The sequence below is a fragment of the Mesoplodon bidens genome (genome assembly GCF_964165515.1).
Source record: "Mesoplodon bidens genome assembly, chromosome: 10".
NCBI lineage: Eukaryota > Metazoa > Chordata > Mammalia > Artiodactyla > Ziphiidae > Mesoplodon > Mesoplodon bidens.
In genome coordinates this window covers 16,875,101-16,900,338 of record NC_138172.1, presented here as the reverse complement: position 1 = coordinate 16,900,338, position 25,238 = coordinate 16,875,101, and the positions used below count along the sequence as shown (strand labels likewise).

General features: G+C 37.7%; 1 protein-coding gene across 1 annotated transcript in view; it reads right to left on the bottom strand.

Annotated features, from left to right (window-relative positions):
• CNTN3 (contactin 3) overlaps window positions 1-25,238 on the bottom strand; it is a gene marked incomplete at both ends in the record, with an annotated part of 238,661 nt that overhangs the window by 38,728 nt on the left and 174,695 nt on the right. The window contains 2 exons of the mRNA XM_081245219.1: window positions 21,221-21,396; window positions 23,243-23,370. Coding sequence (XP_081101345.1) covers window positions 21,221-21,396; window positions 23,243-23,370 — 304 coding nt within the window. The remainder of the gene's footprint in view (window positions 1-21,220; window positions 21,397-23,242; window positions 23,371-25,238) is intronic.

The window sequence follows — 25,238 nt, the reverse complement described above, 5'->3', positions numbered from 1 at the left end:
TCCTTTGAAAAGTATCACTTAATGGAAAATCTCTAAACTGGTACGGAAGAGGAAGCAATAAGTAGTTTGTCTTATTAATTAAAAGGATAATTTTACTCTTGGGTTTTCCCAGTATTTGTTGAAAGATGGATTCCACTATCCTGCTTTTAGGTAATTTCCTAAGATCTCCTATCAGGTAGTTTCTTAAATATTGCTTCCTATCCTCAGGATTCTTAATGCGCTATGTATTCTCCGTTGGTTGGATTGTATGGCTTTAGCCTGAATTTCTTGAGTATCGGGAAAAGGCAGATGTGAGCTGATTGATGGCTGTAATTAAATGATAATCCAGAAACTGTTGAGTTTGCACATTTTACTTTCATCAAGTTAAACCTTTTCCTTTCCCTCCCTCTCTCTTTCTCCTCAGGGCTACTTAGAAATTTATCCCCAGGACAAAGCCTTCAATGCTTGCTGACCTTTAGAAACTCTTTAAATTTTATGAGCTCCATATACTCACAGGAGGTTGATCATCATTTCTATAGGAACCTCTTATTTTCAGTGAAGTAAGAACTGTTATGATTAAATTCCATCAAGGCATTGGGGTAAGTTGTTATTCTTCCCTGTGTTTATTTGCTTATTTTGAAAGCAGTTGGGTAAAAAGAATTGGAAGTAGCACTGTCTTTTTGTCCTCAGACACACGAATACAGCTTTTAGGCACAGAAGCTCGTTTTCTTTCTTGAAGGAGTAAAAAAAGAGATTGATGTTGGGTTTGTCATTTCTGTTCACTTTGGTATTGATGGGTAAAGAGAGATATAACTTAGCTAGCTTGTGTAATAACCAAACCATCTTCCTGAAGAAATACAGTCAGGCTCACCATGTAGGGAAAAATAATTTTTAATTATATTTTACACTGTAGAGTGAAGACGGAAGCAATCAACATGTAGGCGGTAGGAACCATTGATTTTTTTTTTCAGCACCAACATGAAACTGAGTGGATGAATACATAAACGAAAAATAAAATGTAGCAAAAACTAAGGATCCTGTACTTAATTTTTGTCTTTCTCAGTAGACTATATTTATATTGTTCTTCTTCTAGTGCTTTTTCTCTCTCACCCTATCTATTGTCTTTTAATGGAGCAATATGAAGAGTCAAGATTCATCTTAACAAAAGTTCATCGAATGCTTGCCATACTAGATTCACTCGAGGTTAGAGAAGTGTGTTATACATGACCTCTGCTCTCTAGGATGTAAACCCAAGTCAGGGATATATATACATATATGAAACAGTTATGTTTACAAATTTAGAGAAGTTATTTAATAAAGGTTAAATAAAATCACATGGCACATACCATGTGTACACAACCTCAGAATGCAGAAGGCAGGAGATTTTTCAGTCCTGCTGAGGATGTGGAGCGACCGGTACTCTTGTTATTGCTAATGGGGATTTCTAAACCTTGTTTAGAAGTATCTACTAAGGCAGGATATACCCATAATCTACAACCCGGCAATTCCATTCCTAAGTAATACATACTTTACAGAGATGTATGTGTATGTTCATCAAGACATTTACAAGAACGTTTGTGGCAGTACTAACCACAATAGATAAAGAATGGAAACAACCTAGTGTCCATCACAACACGTAGCTTAGTAAGTAGTGGAACTCTCACTTAAGGAAATACTGTTAGACCATGAAAATCAATGAACTATAACTATATAGACTGACATAGCTAAGTCTCAACGTAAAAGATATAAATCAGATAGAAAGGAGTACAATGACACTAATCTATCATATCATAAATCTAGACTGTTACTATCTTCGGAGGGGTACTTAGGACTGCAACGAGGCATCACAGGGACTTCTGGAAGAGGGGTCATGTTGCTTCCTGATTTCATCGTTGGTCACCTGAATGTTTTCATTTTGTGAAAATTCACTGGGCTGCACACTTATAATTTGTGTATTTTTTGGCAGAACATAATGACTCTCAAGATGTAGTTGTTATAATGTACATCTATAGCTCTAAATGCTCCACTATAAATAGGACCATCAGTGAAAAGGTCAAGTAACAGGGGAGTTATTCTAAACTCCAGTTTCTTTCACAAGAATTAAATGTTTAATAATAATAGTGCAATGAATTAGAACATTCTATAACTTCTTATTAAGATGCAATTGATTATTCCCAGACATTAAAAAAATATAAAAAAGGAAAAGGAAATTCCAAAGGGAAGTTTCACTTATATCAAACCAATTCTTGTCCCCATCAATTTTCACTGCTAATGGTTAGAATATATTTGTTACTGATTAACTATGATAAAGGGGACAGGAGAGGAACGTCCAAAAAAATCCAAGTAGCATTAGTCTAATTATGGTAAAATAGCACTTGACAGATTATTTTCCAGTATATTTATCAGTAAAATTGCATCTATTATTTAGATACATTTAGAAATATGCTTCTAATTCCTCAGAGTGTAAGTATAAAACAACTTACAAACATTACAAACATTAATAATCTTTGAATAAATTCTTAGGAACACTAATAACCCTTTGAATAAAAATAGCTTCTACTTTATTATCTGCTAAATTAGTTTGTTAGTTTTTCTTTGTATTGTTTTCCTAAACTCTCCTTTGTCCCCCTTCCCTCAAATAGAATGGACTAGAATTGGGACAACGCAGAGTCAAAGCTTCATTTTCTTCACTTCACTTATCCCTATAGCGCTTAAAACGTCCCGCTCAAAGTGCAGCAGTGTAATTCCCAGTCTTTCCAGAAAGCAAGTCCTTTTTCTATGCCGCTGATCACAGCATTATTTGAAAATGGAGCTTTTAACAGTGCAAGAGGCCTATTCCTACAGCTTAAGCAGGGGTTTAAGAAGAGAGAGACATTTCCCTAAGTCATATGAATTTTAGCTCTTTCTCAGAAGCACTATCTTTTTAAATAGGATCATTCATTCCAAAACTATTCATTAAGCAATGGCTATACTTTAGTCGCTGGGGATACAACAGTGAGGGAAAAAACCAGTCCTTATGTTCATGGAGCTTACAGTTGAAAGACAGCCATTAATCAAATGACTACCACAAATCAATGTAAAATTACAGTGTAATGCAAGTTCAAAATACACAGACGAATCTAAGATTCTGGAGTCTCAATGTACTGATAGTTGAGCTAAGATCTGCAATATGAATACAAGCTATGTAGCAAAAGAGGGTAAGAAAAAAATGGTCTACATTAGAGCACTTACACATACGCAGAGACTCTAAGGCAGGTGACAACATAGTCTCTTTTGGGAGTGGGAGGGATAGGCAATGTCAGGGGAGATAGTTAATCCACAGATCCATAGGAATAGGCCTCTCCCACCACCAAAAGCTCCATTTCTGTCCCCAGAAAACTAAACTTTCACTGTAGCTAATTTCAGGTTCATATTCATGTCTTAATGATAGTAAATTTTTTATTATATTTGAAAAAACTTGTAAGCTTTTCTAGAATTACTTAATTATCTAAATAGTTGTTCACCTAATTATATAGAATTCTCCTAGAAAAGATCATATTTCCAGAACATGTTACAGGTATAAACAGTATATGGATTTATAAGTCAAATCACCTTTGACATAAATGCTAAGAGAAAATCCAGTGAGCACATGAGATGAAAAAGAAGATAAGCTTGTTAACTTTTCCCCTATATTTTCTTAGGTTATGATGCTAGTGGAATTTTTGATGTAGTTGAAAAACCACTCTGCACTGAAAGAAAAACACTGCAGGATGTGATAACCCACACCAGCTGAAGGTAAGAAAGCAGACAACTCATTACTAATTACACGTAAGCTGAGAGTACATTGTGAGATTTACCATATGCTACAAATCAAGGTATAAAATAAACCTTGGAACTTGGAAAATCTCTTGACCCCTGCAAATGTAGCATGTACTTTGAATAAAACAAATTTTCAGCAAAAACTAATTTCCTAGTAAGCACTCTTGATGTAAATGCTGCTGCTGGACTGCCAAGAAGCATAATTTTCCAATTTAAGGGGAAAAAAAGCATTTTGACAACTATTTGGAAGGCACGGTAGAATAGAAGCTCCTCCTTTTTAAAAATCACTTTACACAGCCTGTTTTTGTATAGATTCCAATGTTAATCATTCATCCCATCACTGGGTTGCCTTCCAAGTCCTGACACTGCATGTAAATCATACACAGGTGACTAGCGAACAGTCAAGCCTACAGGTTACTTCTGAAACCTGAGTGGTGTTTTTCTCTGTGAAGGTCCCTAAGGGAATTGGTGGCAGATGGGTCACCTCTGTATTTCTGACCAACCAAGTTAGATTTTGCCCCATCCCTACCCCAAATGGCTGCAACAAGGCCACCTTTGTTACCAATGGACACTGCTCACCCAAGGAACAGAAATAATTGGCAACCACTGAAACATGAAAATGAGCCCTAACACTGCAAATAATTTTAGTTTTTCTGACTGATTAATAATTTCATCTGAAACTGTCTGGTGCCTGGTTGTCCAGATGATATCTAGTGCAGGTAATATGCAATCTGTTCACATCAAAATTTTTCGACTTTCTTTGGTACCAATAAACTGAAATAATTGATCCATTACAGGATTTAGAGCCCCAGCTTGTCCCGTCGTAAGTGTTTTGAAAGAATAACACATGAAAGATAAAAATTTGGTCAAAGACGTTCATGCATATTTTAAACTGTATCAAATGCTCAAGTTACCTTAAAGGTATCAGCTTTTCTATTTCAACATCAAGTTCACATTAACAACTTGGGGATTTTTTTTTTTTTTCTGGCCAGTGTAGTGTTTATGGAGTATCTTACTGGAAGTCGGTGATCTCAGGATCCAGTGTCTATTCCCACAGTTATTGTACCTCACTGTTTTCTAAACTTCAACCATTAGAGTTACACCTCCACATTTTTTTTTGCCATATTCCAGTACTAAATGCTCTACTATTTACTTGTTTCTTAAACTGTTTAACTTTCTTAAATAATATGGAAGTCAATACAGAAAATGTATACTTTTATCTAACATGGAAAACTGCTGATCACAGTAATAGTTAACTGATAAAATGAAAACAGTGAGTAGAAAATAATGTAAATGGACACTAGCTGGGCACTCTCAAAGTCTCTGAGACCCGGACCTTTGCTCTTTTAATTAAAAGGGGAGATTAGGAAAAATTAGAAAATCATTCGTGACAAACCTAACACCATACCGAGTTATTCTCCTTGATTTCACCTAAATGATTGAAATGCAGTTGAAAATAGAATAGATCTCATTCGGCATTATTTAATATTGCCTATTGGGTACCTAGTCTGTGCTTTGCAAAACACTGGGCTACCCAGATCACTTAACCCAGTAGTTTTCAACATTGGCTGTACAGTAAATTCACCTGGAGAGTCTTTAAAAACATACCAGAAATCCCTAGGCCACATTCCAGAACAGTTAAATCAAAATGGACTAGAAAGAGGAGACCCTTTAGCTGATTCTAATGATCAGTTAGTATCTAAAAGCATTAAATGCCCGAGATTTTATATTCTTCACATCATCACTCCTCCTGGAAATAAAAGCTACAAGATAGTCACTCTTTTCCCTAGCTCTAAAACTCTACAATTAATAAATGCATAAAATAATCAAGTTAGGTTGTTTAGTGCTGGGTTTATAAGCTGAGAACAGTACACCTGTACATATTTTCATTGTGGAAGATGGGTGAGAAAAGTAGTATCTGTGAAACAGGTACTATATGTCAAGCACAAGGTGCATGTCCTTGACAATAGATTGTCTTGGTGTACTTGTTGTCAGTTTTAAAACACTAGTCATTGAAATACTTCAACATGGTGATAGATTTCTATAGGTTCATATAGAAACTTAGCCAATGTGAATCACCCTAGGTTTACTCTGAATTGATGTGACGACAGCTCAGAATGCAAGTATTTCAAGTCACAAGAGACTTACCCTGAGTAACAATTTATCTCATAGATCACAAGCCTTTTTTTTGTCTTTGTTGCTTTTACCCTCATATTACAGGTTTAAAATATACTGGGAGCAGACCTGCCCCTTGCAGAATTATAATGTTAGTATATGAAAAAGGGAATCCATTGATACAAAGGCACAAGAAGCCACTATTTCATGGAAACTTGACCAAGTTGTGCAAACGTCTTGTGCTCAGTTCTAGTTCCAATTACTCTTGCTGTGTAATAAATTACCCCCCAAATTTAGTGGCTTAAAAAATTGATGGTCATTTACTCTGCTCAGCAATATATAATCTGAGCAGAGATCAGTAGGCGGACAGCTCATCTCTGTTGTAAACCTCATCAGCGGGGGCAGCTAGAATGGGGACAGGCAAGCCAGCTTACATGACTGGAGAGTGGTGTTGGCTGTTGGCTGGGAGTTCAGCCATTCTCTTAAGGTAGACCTCTCCACCATCTGCTTGAGCTTCCAAGCAGGAATTCCAAGAGAAATTGCACCAATGGAACAAGGTGGAAGTGTATGCATTTTTATGAGCTAGCCTCAGCAATCACAGAGCATCACTCCTGCTTTTCTTTATTGATCAAAGCAGTCACAAAGGTCTACCTGGGTTCAAGACAAGAGACATACATTTCACCACTTGATGGGGAAGACTGTCAAAGTCACATTGAAAGACGAGCAAGTTGGGTACAAAGTGTGCTTTTGCAGTCATCTTTGGAAAACACCATTGCACGTCCCTCCAGATCCATTCTGTATGTGCCATACTGCTTCTTTTGGAGGCAGCTGACCTACATGGACTATATAAAATGGTGCCCTTACTTTCTGTCTTTTCCTTGGGTTCCTCCCATCAGGAAATCTGAGGGAGGGAGAACAGTGACTTCGTGGTATTTGTTTATCAAGATTCATCCCTGCAGGGTTGTTTTACTCTGACTGTGCCAAGAACCCAAGACAGACTTAAAACAACCCCACCAACTCTGATCTAGACGCCCTTTCATGTCAGGAGTCTATGTGTGAGCCAGAGAAAGGATACCCGCAGTCAGAGAGAATAAAATTACACTCTCTCCCAGGAGAGTTGCTCCCAAAGAGATCACACCAACTTTACTGCAACTTCAGACCAATGTATTCCCACAGTTTTCCTGATACTCTGGAAATAAATAAATAAATAAATAAATAAATAAATAAATAAATAATAAATAAATATATCTCAAAGTCATATTTAAAAAGATGATAAAAAAGACTAGGTTGGATGCCAAATCCAATCTATTATTAGACTATTTTTTTGTAAAGTTATAATCTAAAATTTTAAAGTCAGTATTAAAAAATGGTTTATAAAATCAGAGTGTTTACTGTTATAAAAAACAGCTAAAATTCCTGGTTTTTGTGTCTAAAATTTTAAATTGCCTCAAGTGAGCCATTTATTCTTCACTTTCTTATTCATGTCCAGATCAATTAAATGGTATAACTAAATACTGTCTTGCAAAGTAGAATAATTTTCTTTCTGAAATCGGAGCATAAAAATCCAAGCCACTATGGACAATTACAACTCAATAATAAAAAGGCAAATAACCCGATTAAAAAACAGGCCAGTCACCCTGACTTCTGATTTTCAGTTGGCATATAAGCAGTTTAGCAGTCATCACTCTGTTCTAACAACAAGTAAAAGCTGAGTAACTCCTCTTCAATCTGACAGAGAAGTGAGGCCATGGAAAAAACCACTGCCTTCAAAAGTGGAGAGACAGATCGACAAATACAGAGAGCCACATCTTACTGGAGCAGAAATCTGCCAGCAGAAATTTCCCTGGGAGCCAGAACTGCGGTAGAGAAACCCAAACTGTGATGGATGAATTGCTGGAGGGTCAGCGTGGACAGGTCTGAGAGCTAACACTCCAGGGAACCCAGACACAGGTGGTTCCCCATACTTTTCTGAGTTTTAGCTCCAGGAGCTCTACTGGGCCCTCACAGTGAATGGTGAAGAAAGATCCCCTCATGTTTCTGGCAGGGGAAGGGAAAATGAACCATTATGAAAAAAGCCAGAGCACTCTGTTCTTCTGAACAAAGGTTGCCTTTAGGAGAAATTATTTTACCAGAGCCTAACCTGCTGGGGTTTTGTAAGAGCCTAATACCTCTTCCTAAGAAAAATACCCAAATCCTGATCCCTCTGGCTTCCCACACAGGGGAAGGGAAATACACAGCTCCAGTACCTCCAGCCATCCTGTCTCACCAGATGGGAAAGGAAGAGATGAAGAAGCACTGCGGAAGTTGACAGTCCAGGGGCACAGGCTCACCAAAACAGCAGACAAAGTCACAGGACTGGAGAACACTTCCTCTCACCACCCCACAGACTCACCACGATATTTGTAAAGGCCTGCTCGCTGCAGTTCCTTTCAGCTACTACACATCATGTATGCCTTTCAACAGAACAATTACCGGGCACGTGAAAACGCAAAAAACACAGTGTTAGGAGGCTGAATACACATCAGAACAGGTATTAGATATGGCACGAAGTATAAGACGAGAAATTTTAAAGAGCTATGATTAATATGCTAAGGGATTTAATGGAAAAAATAGACAGATTGCAAAAAGAAATGGATAACGTAAGCAGAGGGATGGAAATCCTAAAAAACAAAAAAGAAATGCTAGTGATCAAAAACACTGTAAAGAAATAAATAATGGCTTTCATGAGCTCATTAGGAGACTAAACAAGGCTGAGAAGACAATCTCTAAGCTTGAGGATATGATGATCAAATATTCCAAAACTTAAAATGAAAGATGAAACAACTGAAAATAAAGAACAAAATACTTAAGAACTGTGTAATGGAGATATCAGAAGAAGAAAGAGAAAAAGGAAAACAAGTAATATTTGAAGCAGTGGTGACTGAGAATTTCCCAAATTTATATCTGAAATCAAACCACAGGCCTCTCTCCAGAGAGAACAAAAATGATAGGTCAGAAACACGGCCCTCCATAAAGAAAGGAAGAGCATCAGAAAATAAATAAGTGAAATATTCTTAATTTATCTAATAGATAACAGTTTTTTCAAAATAATAATTCACTGCTAGGAGGAAAGCAAAACTAAACATACTTGTACCATATGACCCAGAAATCTTACTCCTTGATATGTACCCAAATTGAAAACTTATGTCCACACAAAACCTGCACACAGATGTTTAAAGCAGCTTTACTCATAATTTCAAAAACTTGGAAGTAACCAAGGTGGCCCTCAGTAGGTGAGTGGGTAAACTACTATATCCAGTCAAAAGAAAAAAGAGCTATTATGCCATTGAAAGATACAGAGGAAATATAAATGTATAGTACTAAGTGAAAGAAGCTAATCTGAAAAGGCTACATACTACATGATTCCAACTACAGAACATTCTAGAAAAAGCAAAACTATGGAGATAGTAAAGATTATTGGTTGCCAAGGGTTGGGGAAGGGAGAGATGAATAAATGGAGCACAGAGGAATTTTAGGGCAGTGAAACTACTCTGTACGATACTCTAATGGTGGATATATGTCGTTATACATTTGTCCAAACCCAATGAATGTACAACACCAAGAATGAATGCTAATGTAAACCATGGACCCTGGGTGATAATGATGTGTCAGTGTAGGTTCATGGATTGTAACAAATGGACCACTGTGATGCAGGATATTGATAGTGGAGTAGGTTGTGCACGTGTGAGGACAGGGGTTGTGTGGGAACAACTCTTTGTACTTGCCGCTCACTTTTGCTGTGAGCTTAAAACTGCTCTAAAAATAAAATTTATTAATAAAATACTTATTAATAATTAATAACAAGTAAAAAATAAATAAAAATTTTACAAGTCACAAAGGACTACATCCTTCATGATTCCATTATATGAAATGTCCAGAACAGGCAAATACCAGAGCAGAAAGTAGTTTTGTGGTTGCCTGGGGCTGGGACTGTTTGAAGGTGGAGGAGTTGGGGGAATTATGGATAATGGGTGTGAGGTCTCTTTCTGAAGTAATTAAAATATTCTGAAATTGATGATGGTGATGGAGGCACATCTCTTTGAATATAGTAGAAGCTATTTAATTGTACACTTTAGTTCAATCATATGAATTATTTCTCAATAAAGGTGTTAAATAAATAAGCCATCATGAATAAAAGATAATGTTATGATTAGCAGACACCATTTACCTCCTCATTCAGTTTGACTGATCTGTTCATTTACTGGATTTATTAGATTTAAGAGTTTTTTTTTTTTTTTTTGCGGTACGCGGGCCTCTCACTGTTGTGGCCTCTCCTGTTGCGGAGCACAGGCTCTGGACGTGCAGGCTCAGCGGCCATCGCTCACGGGCCCAGCTGCTCCGCGGCATGTGGGATCTTCCTGGACCGGGCACGAACCCGTGTCCCCTGCATCGACAGGCGGACTCTCAACCACTGTGCCACCAGGGAAGCCCAATTTAAGCCTATTTTTGACAAGTCCTCTTTTTCAGAATGTATTCATGAACCTTAGCCCCACCCCCTTTGCCAAACAAAACAAAATTATAAACTGCTAGTTCTTTCCTCTGCCTCCAGAGATGAGATATTTTAAATCTGCAAATCACAGATGCAGGTAAATATCTGTTAATCACAATTTGGAGGATCTGAAGTAATCATAATCAATATTGAATGAATTGTTCCTGACTCTTAGAACTTTCTTTAGAGATTTTTTTTTTAAGTATCTGTACATAATGGTGTTTGGATTTTCATGTGCTGGTATATACACAAACATATTTACAGGTATACAAACATACACATTACTGTCTCTTTGATGGTAGCTTATAGTTTTCAACTGGCTAACAGTAGGGTGGGTCCAGTGGTGGAATCCCAGTATGTCCTAGGCTCAACAGTGAACAACTGACAACCCCACCCCTGAGAAAAAGAGTCAATTCCTAAGAATTGGAGTGAGGTCATTTTATGGAAGGTTTGTGGGGAAAAATATGAAATTCACAACAAAATCTCCCTGAAATACTCTTTAAACATCTGCATCTGTCCCAAAGTTTCTCTCCTAGTATCACTAGCCTATCTAACCTCCCCAAAGTTTCTTATGTAACCCTCCTTGAACACTAGTTCTAAAATCTTCATATTCCCCTTCAAATTCCTACAGCTTGACTATCCCATTCAACCCAAGAAAAGTTATGAAAACTATTAGGAAAAGAAGAATACAGATTTTTTGACTACATGAAAATGAAAACTTTTACTCTATGAGTGATAAAATAATAGACAAAGTTAACATAAAAGTGACAAACCGAAGGAAGATATTTCCAGTGAATCACACTGATATAAGTAATAGCTTGACTACATAAGGACCTACTGTAAATCTGTAAAGCAAAAGGCTTGACTTCTAATGGAAGAAATGAGCAGAGGATACAAATCTGCAAGGTATGGAAGAGGGACAGGAAATGGCCAGTACACACTGTGAATTTGCGTGTAAGTGAAGGATTTCCTGCTGTGACCTAAGGAGAACACTGTCCAATGGACACAAAATATGCATGAGATGAAAATCTATTATATGCAAATGTCAGTATCATTACTGTGTTTCTAGCAAAAATAAAATAGGTCTTATCTGGCTGATGGTTGTCTTGAAGCAGTGTGTGTTTTGTTTTTGTAACTTTCGGAAGTCATTCTCTATTGCTAGATTTAAAATAATTTTTTGAACACTCTTCTACACAATAACCCAGGCAGCTGGGCTATTGTGAATTTCTCTAGCTAGAGATCAGGTAATTTTTTGTTTTCTGCAGAAGTAACGATGCATTTCATGAGTCAGTATTAAGCCCCCAATTTTCTTGATTTGGAGGAGTCAGTCATAATTCTGAATCTTTTTTAAGTATCCAAATTACTAATAAGCAAAATGGAGAGATTCTCCATCTTACTATTAATCTGAGAAATGAGAAACTGTTGATAATGAGATATCACTTCTCAACCATCTGTTTGGGAAAATTTTTATTTAAAAAATCAAGGGAAAAAATCATGTGTGGAAAAGAATGTGGGGCAACAGGCACCTCCTGCTCTGCTGATGGGAATGTAAACTGCCGCAGCTTTCCCAGAGAACACTTTAGAAGCAATCCTACCAGCAGTGCTAGTAGCAGTAACAGTAACAGCAAGAACAACCGCAGCAACAGCTAACATGGGTTATTCTTAAGTATTTTATACACATACCTCAGAATAAATGACTATTATCATGTCAGTTTTACAGATGAAGAAACTGAGGCAAAGAAAGATTAACAACAGTTCATAGGAGAATGAAATAGGTTACAAGAGATGGAATTTGGAGTTCCGATGTTTTAATGATACAACTATATGTATAATTCCAGTCCTATCCAGCAATTCATACCTGAACAAATACCCCCAGAAAATTTCCTGGGAATTACTGACAAGGTGTCATTACTCCTCTTTCAAAATACTGTTAACTATTCTTTTCCTTACCTAAATACTCTCAGAATTGTCTAAAGTGGTGTCTGATTGCTAGTCATTTTAGAAGCATGGGAAAAAATCGAAGAAAAATGAAAAGCCTTACAATATAATAGCTGCTTTATTTCATCTAGGAGCACTGATTTTTTTTTTTTTTTCATGATTCTTTCCCTGTCTCGCTCCACATCCAATCCATCCATCCATCCATCCACCCTAAGAGAGTACTGGAGTTGCCTTTATTTAGGCCTTGTGTACTTGTGCAAATTATTAACATGCGTTTTATATATCTTTTGAGGGACCTTTTTGTCCCATTATACTGCTTATTGGTTACTGTTGATACATAAGTAAGCTATTACTTTTTGTGAATTTATCTTGTATCCCAGTAGTTGACTGAACTCTGATTATTTAAAAAAAATTTTAGAGTTGATACTATTGGGTTTTGAGTAGCCCTGATATCGTTTTGTCCAAATAATGGTAATTTTGTTTCCTTATTTCTAAAGTTAGACCTTTTATTCTTGTTCATCCCTTACTGAATTGGCCCAAACACCTCGAAATGGTTTTAAAGTAATGGTACCTGTGTGCATTCTGTCTTATTGTTGATTTAAATAAAAGTATTCCTGGGCTTCCCTGGTGGCGCAGTGGTTGAGAGTCCGCCTGCCGATGCAGGGGACACGGGTTCGTGCCCCGGTCTGGGAAGATCCCACATGCCGCAGAGCGGCTAGGCCCGTGAGCCATGGCTGCTGAGCCTGCGTGTCCGGAGCCTGTGCTCCGCAAGGGGAGAGGCCACAACAGTGAGAGGCCCGCCTACCACAAAAAAAAAAAAAAAAAAAAAGTATTCCTGATACTTCCTTTAAAGACATTTTTGAGATGTGGAAGAAGTATTTTTCTGTTCCTACAACTGGTCATTAATTTTATTGAATGTCTTATAAATGCCCATTGAGAATACAGTGGTCTATTTTATATCTATTGATATGAAGCATGCACATTTCCTAGATCATCATCTAGTGCTTATGAAAGTTTACTCTTTCAGTATGATGTTCAGTTGTTTTCTGCTAAAATTTTATTTAGGTTTTCGTACTATATTCATGAAATTGATTCATATTTACTAATTATTTGTTATCTTGCCAGGTTTTGTTCTCAGGAATATGCTAACCTTACAAAATAAATTTAAAAGATTTAAAACTTTTTATATTGTCAAATAGTCTATATAACAATTTATCTATTTCTTAAAATCTTAAAAAACATTACCAGTACAATTCTAGCCTTAGAATCTTTTTTTGTGGGGGAAACGGGGGGGTGTTACTAATTTACGGTTTTTCATGATTATGAATCTACTTGGCTTTTTAAATTCTTATTAATTTTGATCACTTATATTCTCCCCCAAATTTTCTACTTAATTGGGTTTTCATATATATGACTTGAACATGGAATATTCTGTTTATTTTGCATTCTTTCTCACCCATTACATTCTTTCTCATTTCTAATTTTAGCTGCTTTAACCTTTTTTTTTTATTAGTTTCTGCTTTATAACAAAGTGAATCAGTCATACATATACATCTGTTCCCACATCCCTTCCCTCCTGCGTCTCCCTCCCTCCCACCCTCCCCATCCCACCCCTCCAGGCGGTCACAAAGCACCGAGTCGATCTCCCTGTGCTATAACCTTTATTCTTCATTAATATTTTCCAGAGCTCGTCTATTGCTTTTGGACATTGCTCCATCCATCCATTTATTCTTCCATCTCCTTAATATATAGTTGTTTTGTTACTTTCTTTCCTAAAATTTACAAGGGTGTGAAAAAGATGAAAAGGAATGTGTATTTTCTATTTTTAGGATCAATTTTTTATGTGTATCTGTTACTTCCATTACAAAATAGTATTAAATTGTGTTTCTGATTTTTGGCAAATTGATCTGTTGACGGTTGAAAGAGGAGCTCTCAGACTACATGACAATTTAGTTTCTCATTTTCTCTTTGTTTTTGACTTGATATATTTTAATGGTACATTAACTGGAATATTATGATTTATGATTATTACCCCTGCATGGCAGAGCAAACTTTTTCCAAAATAAACTTATCTTTTTTACTCTTAAGGTTTGCCTTGAATTCTTATTATTTTTTAAATTAGTAATTGTTACCGTGTTTCTTTTTGTTGAATTTGACTGATAAATATTTGCACATCTTTTCATTTACAGCCTTGGTTTCTGTTGTAACTCTGCTGTCTTTATGGGTTTTAATTCAAGTTACATGTTACTTGGTTTGACTTCTGCTCGTCTTCTTATAAATTTAAATCTTACAGGGTTTCCACTAGGGGTGGATTGGACTATTCATCTTAACAAACATTGTAGTAATAAACAAAGTCCTGGGATACTAATCATACCCTAGGTAGGAACTGAGACTCTAGGATGCCTGGCTGAGCAAACAATGAGTTAGTGAAATAAACTCAACTTCAACTCTTTTGTGCATTTCCCCATTTCCAATAGGTATTGGAGAATCTTTGTGTTTTCATCCCCAAATAGCTTTGTGGGAGGGGCTGGGCTTCAGGGATGTATGCTCAAGATGAATAATATTAATTCCTCTAGTCTAATCCCCAACTTTTATGGACTCATCACTGGATGTATTCTCTAAAGGATCCTTCCAAGTCAGTTTATATTTTGAATTTGGACAAGATATAAAATTTATAAGACACTCTAAGTGGGAGATGTTTACAAACGCAGCGTGTCACCATAGGTAGTGTTTGAATGAGTGCTTTACCTCAGTTCTGTATTTAAAATGCACACAAAACCTCTTACAGAATTTTGTGTTGTAAAATAACTGCTGTTGTCAAACTTTTAGTCCTCATACCCAAGTAATTCTATGAAATAAATCAAGTCAAGGTGACCATATTGTATTATTATACACAAAGGATTTCTTTCAAAGATACTCTTTTCTGCCACTGAGAGCTGGGAAATACATCAGGTCTCAAGCTCTCAAGCAGCTGCTGTCACTAGACTGGGATTGTGGCCTGTGGGAGATAAAGCACACCGAAGGCAGCCAGTTCAGTGAGTCGCAGATTGGTTGTCACTGCTAAACCTCTTATTGCTTCCGGTGACTTTTATCCACACACACATTCTAATTCATCATAGATCCAATCCCATAAAATATGTGAAGCTCTATAGCTTGGCCCTATACATTCCTCATTTCTAAAGTATCTGCCGCACATCAGGTTTATCAAAGCATAGCTATTTAAACATCCTTACAATATACAGGGAACTTCTGGGGTGTTTAGGTTCAACAGTTTCTAGCTACAGTCAGTCTCCATAATGTAATATGTCTAACTCCAAAAGTTAGCTTATCAAGGCAAGCCAAATTATTCTTGAACGTTCTTAAAAGCCTACTTAAATTTCCAGGCCCGTAAATCCTTAGGTACCAGCCAAAAATGTTCTTTCATTTCTCTAGAATTTGGGGGCTATTATCTCCTTTTTCCTGTCAGTGGAAGCTTAGATATATTTAAAAGCTGAGAAAGAAAGATCTTATATTGGGAACTGGGTGAATGATGCAATCTCTCTTTTCTCTCTCTCTCTCTTTTTTTTTTTTTTTTGCATGGAGTGGAATTTTTTTTTTTGCATGGAGTGGTATTCTGTTGGTTAAACATGGCTATGATAGAATGTTACAGTAGACATATTGTTGGGACTGTGTCTCTTCCTATTACTGTGCATATATGAAATTTATATACACGTAACTACATACATTCTTACCTACATATGGAGATATCTAGATATAGCCCAAAAGGAGAGAGCACAATGTTCCTGGAAGAGGGACCAGTGTGTGCAAAATCTTGTGGTAGGAGGGAACATGGCAAACACTAAAAACTGATGTGAAAAGAAACCAGAAAATGGGGAACAGAAAGTTAAGTAACTCATGCAAGGACATCATCTAGTAAGCAATAGAATCTAGACCTCACCTGTATCTGAACCCAAATCCCCTGCTTCTCTAATTACACCACACTCTGCCTATAACCAAGATTTGCTTGGCAAACAATGGACTTAAGTGGATGCTTTTTACTGCTGACTTATTTATACAACACTGATTTGTCCCATGGAACAAAGCCTGTATATGACCCATATTTCTCCTCTGTGATGTGTCCGTTTGCTTTGGACAGTTGGCTTAATAAGCTTTTCTGAATGCTATACATTCTGACAGTGCAGAAACCTATAACTGCTGTTGAGACAGGAGGGAAAGGGGCAGGATACAACCACTAGATAAATGAAGAAGGGGTGCAGCCCTTAGGATGTGATAAAAACTGGCTGGAACCGGCTGAAACCAAGGTGGCATGGAGAACAGTCTGGCCCTTGACCTTTAGCTCATTACACCTTCATTATAATACTAAAAGTGGCCCAATTCCTGGAGATCCTCGCCCCATCCTGGAATAGCAAGAATATTCCTCCTACTTTTTAGCATGTGATACTACTCAGCCCACAACAAAAGTCCAACCCCAGGCCCTGGGGCCACTCTCACTTTCTGAGCAGGACCACACTCTGCCTATGGAATGTGTCCCTCTAAATAAATTTGCTTTCACTTTACTTTGGCTTGATCTTGAATTCTTTCCTGCTTGAAGCCAAGGACCCTCACTTGGAGGTCTGTCCCAAGGACTCGAGTGGGTCCCTGGACGTGACAATTTCCCCTCCTCCAACACTGTCATCACACTCCTTTGGCATGACATGCAAGTCTACACAACAGATCTGATCTAAATTGGAGCTTATGGATTTTCCCCAAAAGGTGTGGGTTTTTTTGTTGTTGTTGTTTTTCCAATGAATGAATGAATATTGAACACCCAGAGTTGTCTCAATGACAAGTGGCTGAAACAGTTGAAAGCTGTCAGTTAGATTTTTTTCTAAACTACCCACCCTCTTTTTAAAACATGGCTCCTACACTATCCAGCTTTCTAAGCAACCTTCCCAGTTACCGGCTTCTCCCTCACATTTTGTTACTTTTGAAAACAGGGGATATATCTATGAACACACTGGGATAAAAGACAAGCAGACTTCCTAGGTATTAACGTGAATGCTGCAATGAATACACAGAGGACAAGAGCTGTTATATGATTCCCTTCTCATGCAATAGGAGAGCAATTTCCTTAATTGCTTGTGCTTAAGAGTAATGTCATCTTGTATGGCTTACATTTTATACTGATGGGAGAATACTAAGTTACTAATGGCACAAGTCAATAAAAAAATTCATAGTCCATGAACGAACATGTTAGAAAAAGACCAGAACTGGCAAGTGATAGGGTTGATTCATGCAGTTTCGTGTTTCAGATACTTGATTCCTGTAGAGAGATGACTGACTCAGTACCTTACGTAGAAACTATCAGTAGCACAGGAGCAGCTAAGTTACAGTATTATCTTGAAAATTCTTAATTCCAAAACCCTCTTAGAGAAAGCAGCCATCTAGCTCAGTCTCAGTGAAATGTTTGTTTGAGGATATTTGATGCATATTAAAATCAAACTGCTGGGACTTCCCTGGTGGTCCAGTGGTAAAGAATTCACCCTACAATGCAGGGGACTCGGGTTCCATCCCTGGTCAGGAAACTAAGATCCCACATGCTGCGGGGCAACTAAGCCTGCGCACCACAACTACTGAGCTCGCGAGCCTCAACGAGAGAGCCTGCGTGCTGCAAACTACAGAGCCCACAAGCTCTGGAACCCACACGCCACAACTAAAGAAGAGAAAACTGGCACGCCACAACTAGAGAGAAGACTGGGTGCATCAACGAAAGATCCTGCGTGCTGCAACTAAGACCTGACACAGCCAAACATAAATAAAAATAAATAAATAAATAAATAAATAAATAAATAAATCTTTAAAAAAAACCCAAATCAAATCAAAGTACTTCGGGTTTTTAGTCTTTTAATGTATATTTCTTTAGCATTAGCGCAGATGAAGGACATTGTATTGGATACAATATTATCAACAGTTCAAAATCGAGGAGATAAATCACAGTGTTATCCACATTATACAGCAAAGGCAATTAATGTTTCAATCAAATTCTTTATGAATTAAAGTTAGGGCAAGAGCTGGGTTACAGCAGTGAAGGTAACATTCTAGCCTTTTCTTTTTTCCCTTGACTCCTCTCCAAGGAAAGGCAAATGATAAACCCTAAGTATGGAGTAAAGAGTTGGCTGAGGATACTGGCATATGCCTTTTCCTGTTGTGATAGAAGAAATCAGTGACTTAAAAAAAAAAGTATTTAAAGCAATAGTAAAAGAAATGTCAATGGTTTGTAGCAATTGGTGAAGTTCTTGAAAGCCTTGAATCAGTCAGAACAATTTGGAAAACTAGAACTTTGAAAATGGAGTAAGCCAGATGATAGAACATAGAAACAGCATTGAAATTGTACTTAATTGTGGCTAGGTATCTAAATATCACCTTTTTTTTTTAAAGACCAGCTGTAGTGGGTCAGTAGGGCTGCTGTAACAAAGTAACACACACTGGGTGGCTTCAAACCACAGAACTTTATCCTCTTAGAGTTCTGGAGTCCACAAATCTGAAATCAAGATCTCTCTCCCAAATTTCTAGGGTAAGACCCTTCTTCCCTGCCTCTTCTAGGTTCTGGCAGCCCCAGGCATTCTGTGACTTGCCTCCATCTTCACAGGGCCCTCTTCCTTGTGTCTATATTCTCCTCTCTGTGTGTTTGTCTGTGCCTAAATTTCCCTCCTCTTACAAGGACAACATTCATATTGGATTAGGGCCCATCCTATTCCAGTATGACATCATCATAACTTCACTACATATATCTGCAACAACCCTTTCCAAATAAGGTCACATTCTGAGGTACTAGTGTCAAGGACACTCTTCTGTATCTCCTTTACAGTCAATACTATACACACACTCGGAACACGTCTCATTTCTGACACCAGATGTGTGTGTTTTCCACACCAAGCAATTCTCCAACACCAGGTGGGGGGTCTCAAAAGTCAATTCAATTCTGACACTATCTGCCCGGACGGAGTTAGCATCAGATCCCTAAGTTAAGGGCTCAGTCCCCTGAGACTGGCCCCTCTTCAGACACCAACTGCAAGTCTCAGATTGTCACTTGTACCTCCGACCAACCACTTATAAATTGAGGTTCCCATGACACTCTCCTTGGGTTCAGTAATTTGCTAGAATGGCTCACAGAACTCAGGGCAACATTTATTTACTTTATGATACTTTATGTATCATTATGTATCATAAAGGATACATATAAACAGCCAGATGAAGAGATAGATAGGGTGAGATCCAGAAGGGTTCCAAGTACAAGAGCTTCTGTCCCAGTGGAAGTGGAGTGTGTCACCCACCTCGCATGCAGATATGTTCACCAACCCAGAAGCTCTCTGTGATGAAAAGTACTTTACTTTTGGGATTTTTATGGAAGCTTCATCACGTGGGCCTGATCGGATCATAAATTCAGTGCCCAGCCCCTCCCTCCTTCCTGAAGGAGGGAGGGGCTGGGCACTGAATTTATGATCCATGGGGAATGCTGAAGGTTCCAAGTTTCTAATTATGGCTTGGTCTTTCTGGTGACCATCCTGAAACTATCCAGGAGCCCACAGCATCACTTCATTAGGACAAAAAGACATTTCACCACGCAGGAAATTCCAAGGGTTTTAGGAGGTCTGTGCCAGGATCCAGGGGCAGAGGCTAATAATCCTATTATTATTAGCCTCTACACAATCCTATCACAACTAGGCCTTAGGATTTGAAATTATCTTTTGAGGAAACATAATTCAAGTCCTAACACCATCCTTTCAAGTTGCACACAATCTTAACACATTAATAGACCCCATGTATACACATATATACATTTAAGAAGAAATATTGGTGGTGGGTTTTTTTCAATTTTTTTTTACCTGGCCACGTGGCTTGCAGGATCTTAGTTCCCCGACCAGGGATTGAACCCGGGCCATGGCAGTGAAAGTGCCAAGTCCCAACTACTGGACCACCAGGGAATTCCCAAGAAATATTGTTAAATAAATATAGCTGAATTGACCATCATATCGTTTTGTCCATAAGGAGAAAACCCAGACTCTACTATGATGTACCACTGATGTCTTAGCCAAAACGAACGAAGCTAAACCCTGTGTCAAAGAAAACAGGCCTGCAAGGGAAACTGGTCTTGTGATGATGGATTCACAGACATGTGGCCAGGTGTGAGGCCTGCTGTTAGTCTCTGCGGTTCACAACACCGCGTTCCTTCTTAATGGTTCTCCTGAAGTGGTCCATTTTCCCTTGAAATCTGTAATTCTTCCTCACATAGAACCATCGCAAACAAGGAGACAGAATGAAACAAGAGAAAGTACTTGTGTTTTGGGGACTCACAGATCTAGGCTTGAATATAAGTTCCACCACTAGCTAGCTCAGTGACCCTGGACAAGTTAATATCTTTACAAATCCTTAGTTTATGCACCTGTAAAAGGGCAATGCTTACCACTGACATCCAGTGTCATTGCAAGGATTAACTGGGATGAAGCACCTGGCCTGATACATGGAAGGCATTTAGTAAATGTGACTTCATTCAACTTCACAATATATCATGTTGAAAATAAACAGTTGTATAAGAACACTTTCCCTTCTGTGGAATACTAATGGCAAAAGTACCGTGCAAAATAACAATTAATATAAACACAGCAAGTATCGATTTTAATTAAAATTATAGTTTACGGGTTGAAGTAAATATGCTCACTTTCTGGTAATTACTATAATAAAATTAGATCATTACAGAATTCCAACCCCCAATTCACTCACAGAACAGACATTACTGGAGTAACACATATGTGCCCGATGTTTCTTTAGGGACGATATGTCAGAGACACATGTAAAAAGTATGAGGAAAGTGTCACAACTTACCCCACCGACTTTCTCAAAGTGAGATCCATCTTTCTTAAAATCTGTGAGGGCTCCATTGAAATACCAGGTAAACATGATGTCTAATAGGGGGTCGTGTTGCACCTGGCAGGGCAAAATGACACTTTCGCCCACTGAGACATCCATGTTGGATGGTGCCAAAGTTATTCTTGTTGGTTCTATTGGGGAAATAATACAGTTTTAAGTAAAACTTCAGCATTTTTATTTTGATGAAAGCAATTTTCAACAGGCAGACTGTTAATCTAACTTATAGTATGTATAGTATGTGTGTAGACATACATATGTGTCTATATACATATATATACCTCTGTATCACGAAAAGTCTTCAAGATTAAAAGAGACATTTTGATGCAGACCCATAACATATTTCATTGGATACACAAATTTTTGTTAAATGAATTAGGGTATCTAAATTTATGGGATATAGAAGTTTAAAAATTGAAGTCACCTGTAAACAAGGGTTATACTACTACTACAAAATCATTTTCATTTTAGCTTTATTCCTTCATGAAATATACCGGTAGAAATAGAAATCACTGTATTTTCAATGACTGGAAAATGTATTACTACCAAAATTTAAATAGACTCAAACTTTTGGAAGACTACAAAAATGATGTTTAGAATAGGTAGGATACTAAGTTAAAATGTTAATTAATTTGGTTTTTCCCAAATGCAAATGTCCTTTCTATCATCACCATAGTCCTTCCATAGTTGGGAATTAAGCTTCCCTTGACTCCACTTTTCCAGTGCTGCTCCCCATTTCTTTGCTCCATGTTGTAGCAAAAGTCTTCAAAGAGGCATTTATCATGTTTTCTACAACAACAATCTTCTGATCTTCCTCCTACCCAAACCTGTGCAACCTCAAGCCTTTCCCATCTCAGTTGTTTTGACTGTTATTCTTCCTGTTGTTCACCAAACACTCTGCAGGCATCCCTCTCTTTCCTTCTCTCAGACCTCACAGTCAGTTCGCCAGCAACGCCTACTGACTCTACATGCAGAATATATGCAGAATCGAATCCCTTCCCATCAACTGCTCTGCTGCCACCCTCATCTGGGTCATTATCACTCCCGCCTGGATTACTGCAATGTCTCCTGAGGTTCCTCCCACTTCTACCCATGACTCCCCACAGTATGTTCTCAACAGAGCAGCTAGAGTAACCCCTTAAAAATATATTTCCCATCATTTCATTCCTCTGCTCAAAACTGTGCACTAACCTCGACTTTTCATGCCAACTAAAAGCTGACGTCCTAACAAGGTCTACAAAACCTCTACACGATTGTCCCCAAGAAATCTACTGAACTCCATCTCCATGAAATATTTGTTCACATCTCTCCTTCTCTGATCACTTGGGTTTATGCTCCAGCTTACTTCTCCCAAACACTGCTCTGTATTTTATAATCGTTTGCAATTTCTTTCCTTCTAAGAATTTCCTTGCCTTATATTCCTACCACTTATTTTCTTTCTACCTTTGGTAGAAGGTAAGCTTCATGTGGGCAGCATTCTTTGTCAGTTTGTTACTGAATAACCCAAGCACCTGGCACATGGTAGATACTCAATGCTTTTCTTCAATGAATAAATGAACAAAACACATCCACAATTCTAAGTGACTCTTTTTGATAGCAAGGGTTATTCCATTGACTCAAACATCTCCAGAAAATATCAAAGATAATGGAAAAGGAAAAAGTGTACCCAAAAGATTTGACATGCTAGAATAGCACGAAGTAAAAGCAGACCAGCCACATATGCTACTTCTAATTCTACTGCCCATTTTGGCAGCATAGTAAGTCATGTGTCCCTGGTACACACCGTGGTGTATAAAGAAATATTAAGGATTGTTCCCTTGACTTTCACTTGTTAGAGAAAACACAAGTGCAAACGTAAGGTCGACCTGCGTAGTGCACTGCATATTGTGAAAAACATTTTTTGCTTTGATCTTAATAACATACCACATGCATGTTATCTGTGTATCTCCATGTAAAGCAATCTTTCAGAAATGAACCTACCTGTAACAATCAAGTGTGTTGTGCCATTTGCTTTCCCAAACTGGTTTTCTGCTATGCACGTATAAATTCCAGCATCAGCTTTAGTCACATTGGCAATTTTGAGTCCTCCATCTTTTAAAAAAGAAATTCTAAAGATACAAATGAGACAAATAAATGTATACTAGTCACTTTTTTTCAAAATAGAGTTTTTGTTAACAGAAGTATTGTCTTAAGCGACTATATTTAAGGCAACATAAACCAGCCCTTAGCCTCCTTGGGTCTAAAGAAAATTAAAAGGAAATTTATACACACATGCACACAGCAGACTAAAAAAGAAGCTCTACCAATTCAAACATTTCTTGATATTTTTACACAGTTTTACTTAACAGCATTACTTAACATTACATCTGGTTTTGGGGATGCCTTTATCAATTAAGTGTGAAATGTTTTCCAAAAATATGTGGTGAGGTAGATTACTCATGGGTTAGCCTTGTCAATTTGGAGAAAATAAGAAGTAGACATGACACTATTTTCCATAAATCTGAAACAGTTTATGAGAAATGAGAAACTCCCTGGTGTTTCATTATGAACTTCAGAGAGTCAGATCTAACCTAATATAAATCCATATTTTGCAAAAGAACATCTGCATGGTCACCCATGAACTACTTACTGCAAAAATGTGGGCAATGTAAATGAACACATCTGAGTTTCTGAGCATACGATTAAAGTACTTAAAACTTTTGGTCTAACTAATTAACTAAGGAAACAGAAATGAACTTTACATGAGCTAGACGCTATGAGAGTCTCTGAGATCACAGTGTGAGCAAGACAGGAAGTCCCCACCTAAGAAGAACTACAATCCTGCAGCCTGTGGAACAAAAACCAAATTCACAGAAAGACAGACAAGATGAAAAGGCAGAGGGCTATGTACCAGATGAAGGAACAAAATAAAACCCCAGAAAAACAACTAAATGAAGTGGAGATAGGCAAACTTCCAGAAAAAGAATTTAGAATAATGAGAGTGAAGATGATCCAGGACCTCGGAAAAAGAATGGAGGCAAAGATTGAGAAGATGCAAGAAATGTTTACCAAAGTCCTAGAAGAATTAAAGAACAAACAGAGATGAACAATACAATAACTGAAATGAAAACCACACTAGAAGGAATCAATAGCAGAATAACTGAGGCAGAAGAACGGATAAGTGACCTGGAAGACAGAATGGTGGAATTCACTGCTGCAGAACAGACTAAAGAAAAAAGAATGAAAAGAAATGAAGAAAGCCTAAGAGACCTCTGGGACAACATTAAATGCAACAACATTTGCATTATTGGGGTCCCAGAAGGAGAAGAGAGAGAGAAAGGACCCAAGAAAATATTTGAAGAGATTATAGTCGAAAACTTCCCTAACCTGGGAAAGGAAATAGCCACCCAAGTCCAGGAAGCGCAGAGAGTCCCATATAGGATAAACTCAAGGAGAAACATGTCAAGACACACAGTAACCAAATCGGCAAAAATTAAGAACAAAGAAAAATTACTGAAAGCAGCAAGGGAAAAACGACAAATAACATATAAGGGAACTCCCGTAAGGTTAACAGCTGATTCCTCAGCAGAAACTCTACAAGCCAGAAGGGAGTGGCATGATATACTTACAGTGATGAAAGGGAAGAACCTACAACCAAGATTACTCTACCCGGCAAGGATCTCATTCAGATTTGATGGAGAAATCAAAAGCTTTACACACAAGCAAAAGCTAAGAGAATTTAGCACCACCAAACCAGCTCTACAATAAAGGCTAAAGCAACTTCTCTAGGTGGGAAACACAAGAGAAGAAAAGGATCTACAAAAACAAACCCAAAACAATTAAGAAAATGGCCATCGGAACATACATATTGATAATTACCTTAAACGTGAATGTATTAAATGCTCCAACCAAAAGACACAGGCTTGCTGAATGGATACAAAAAGAAGACCCATATATATGCTGTCTACAAAAGACCCACTTCAGACCTAGGGACACA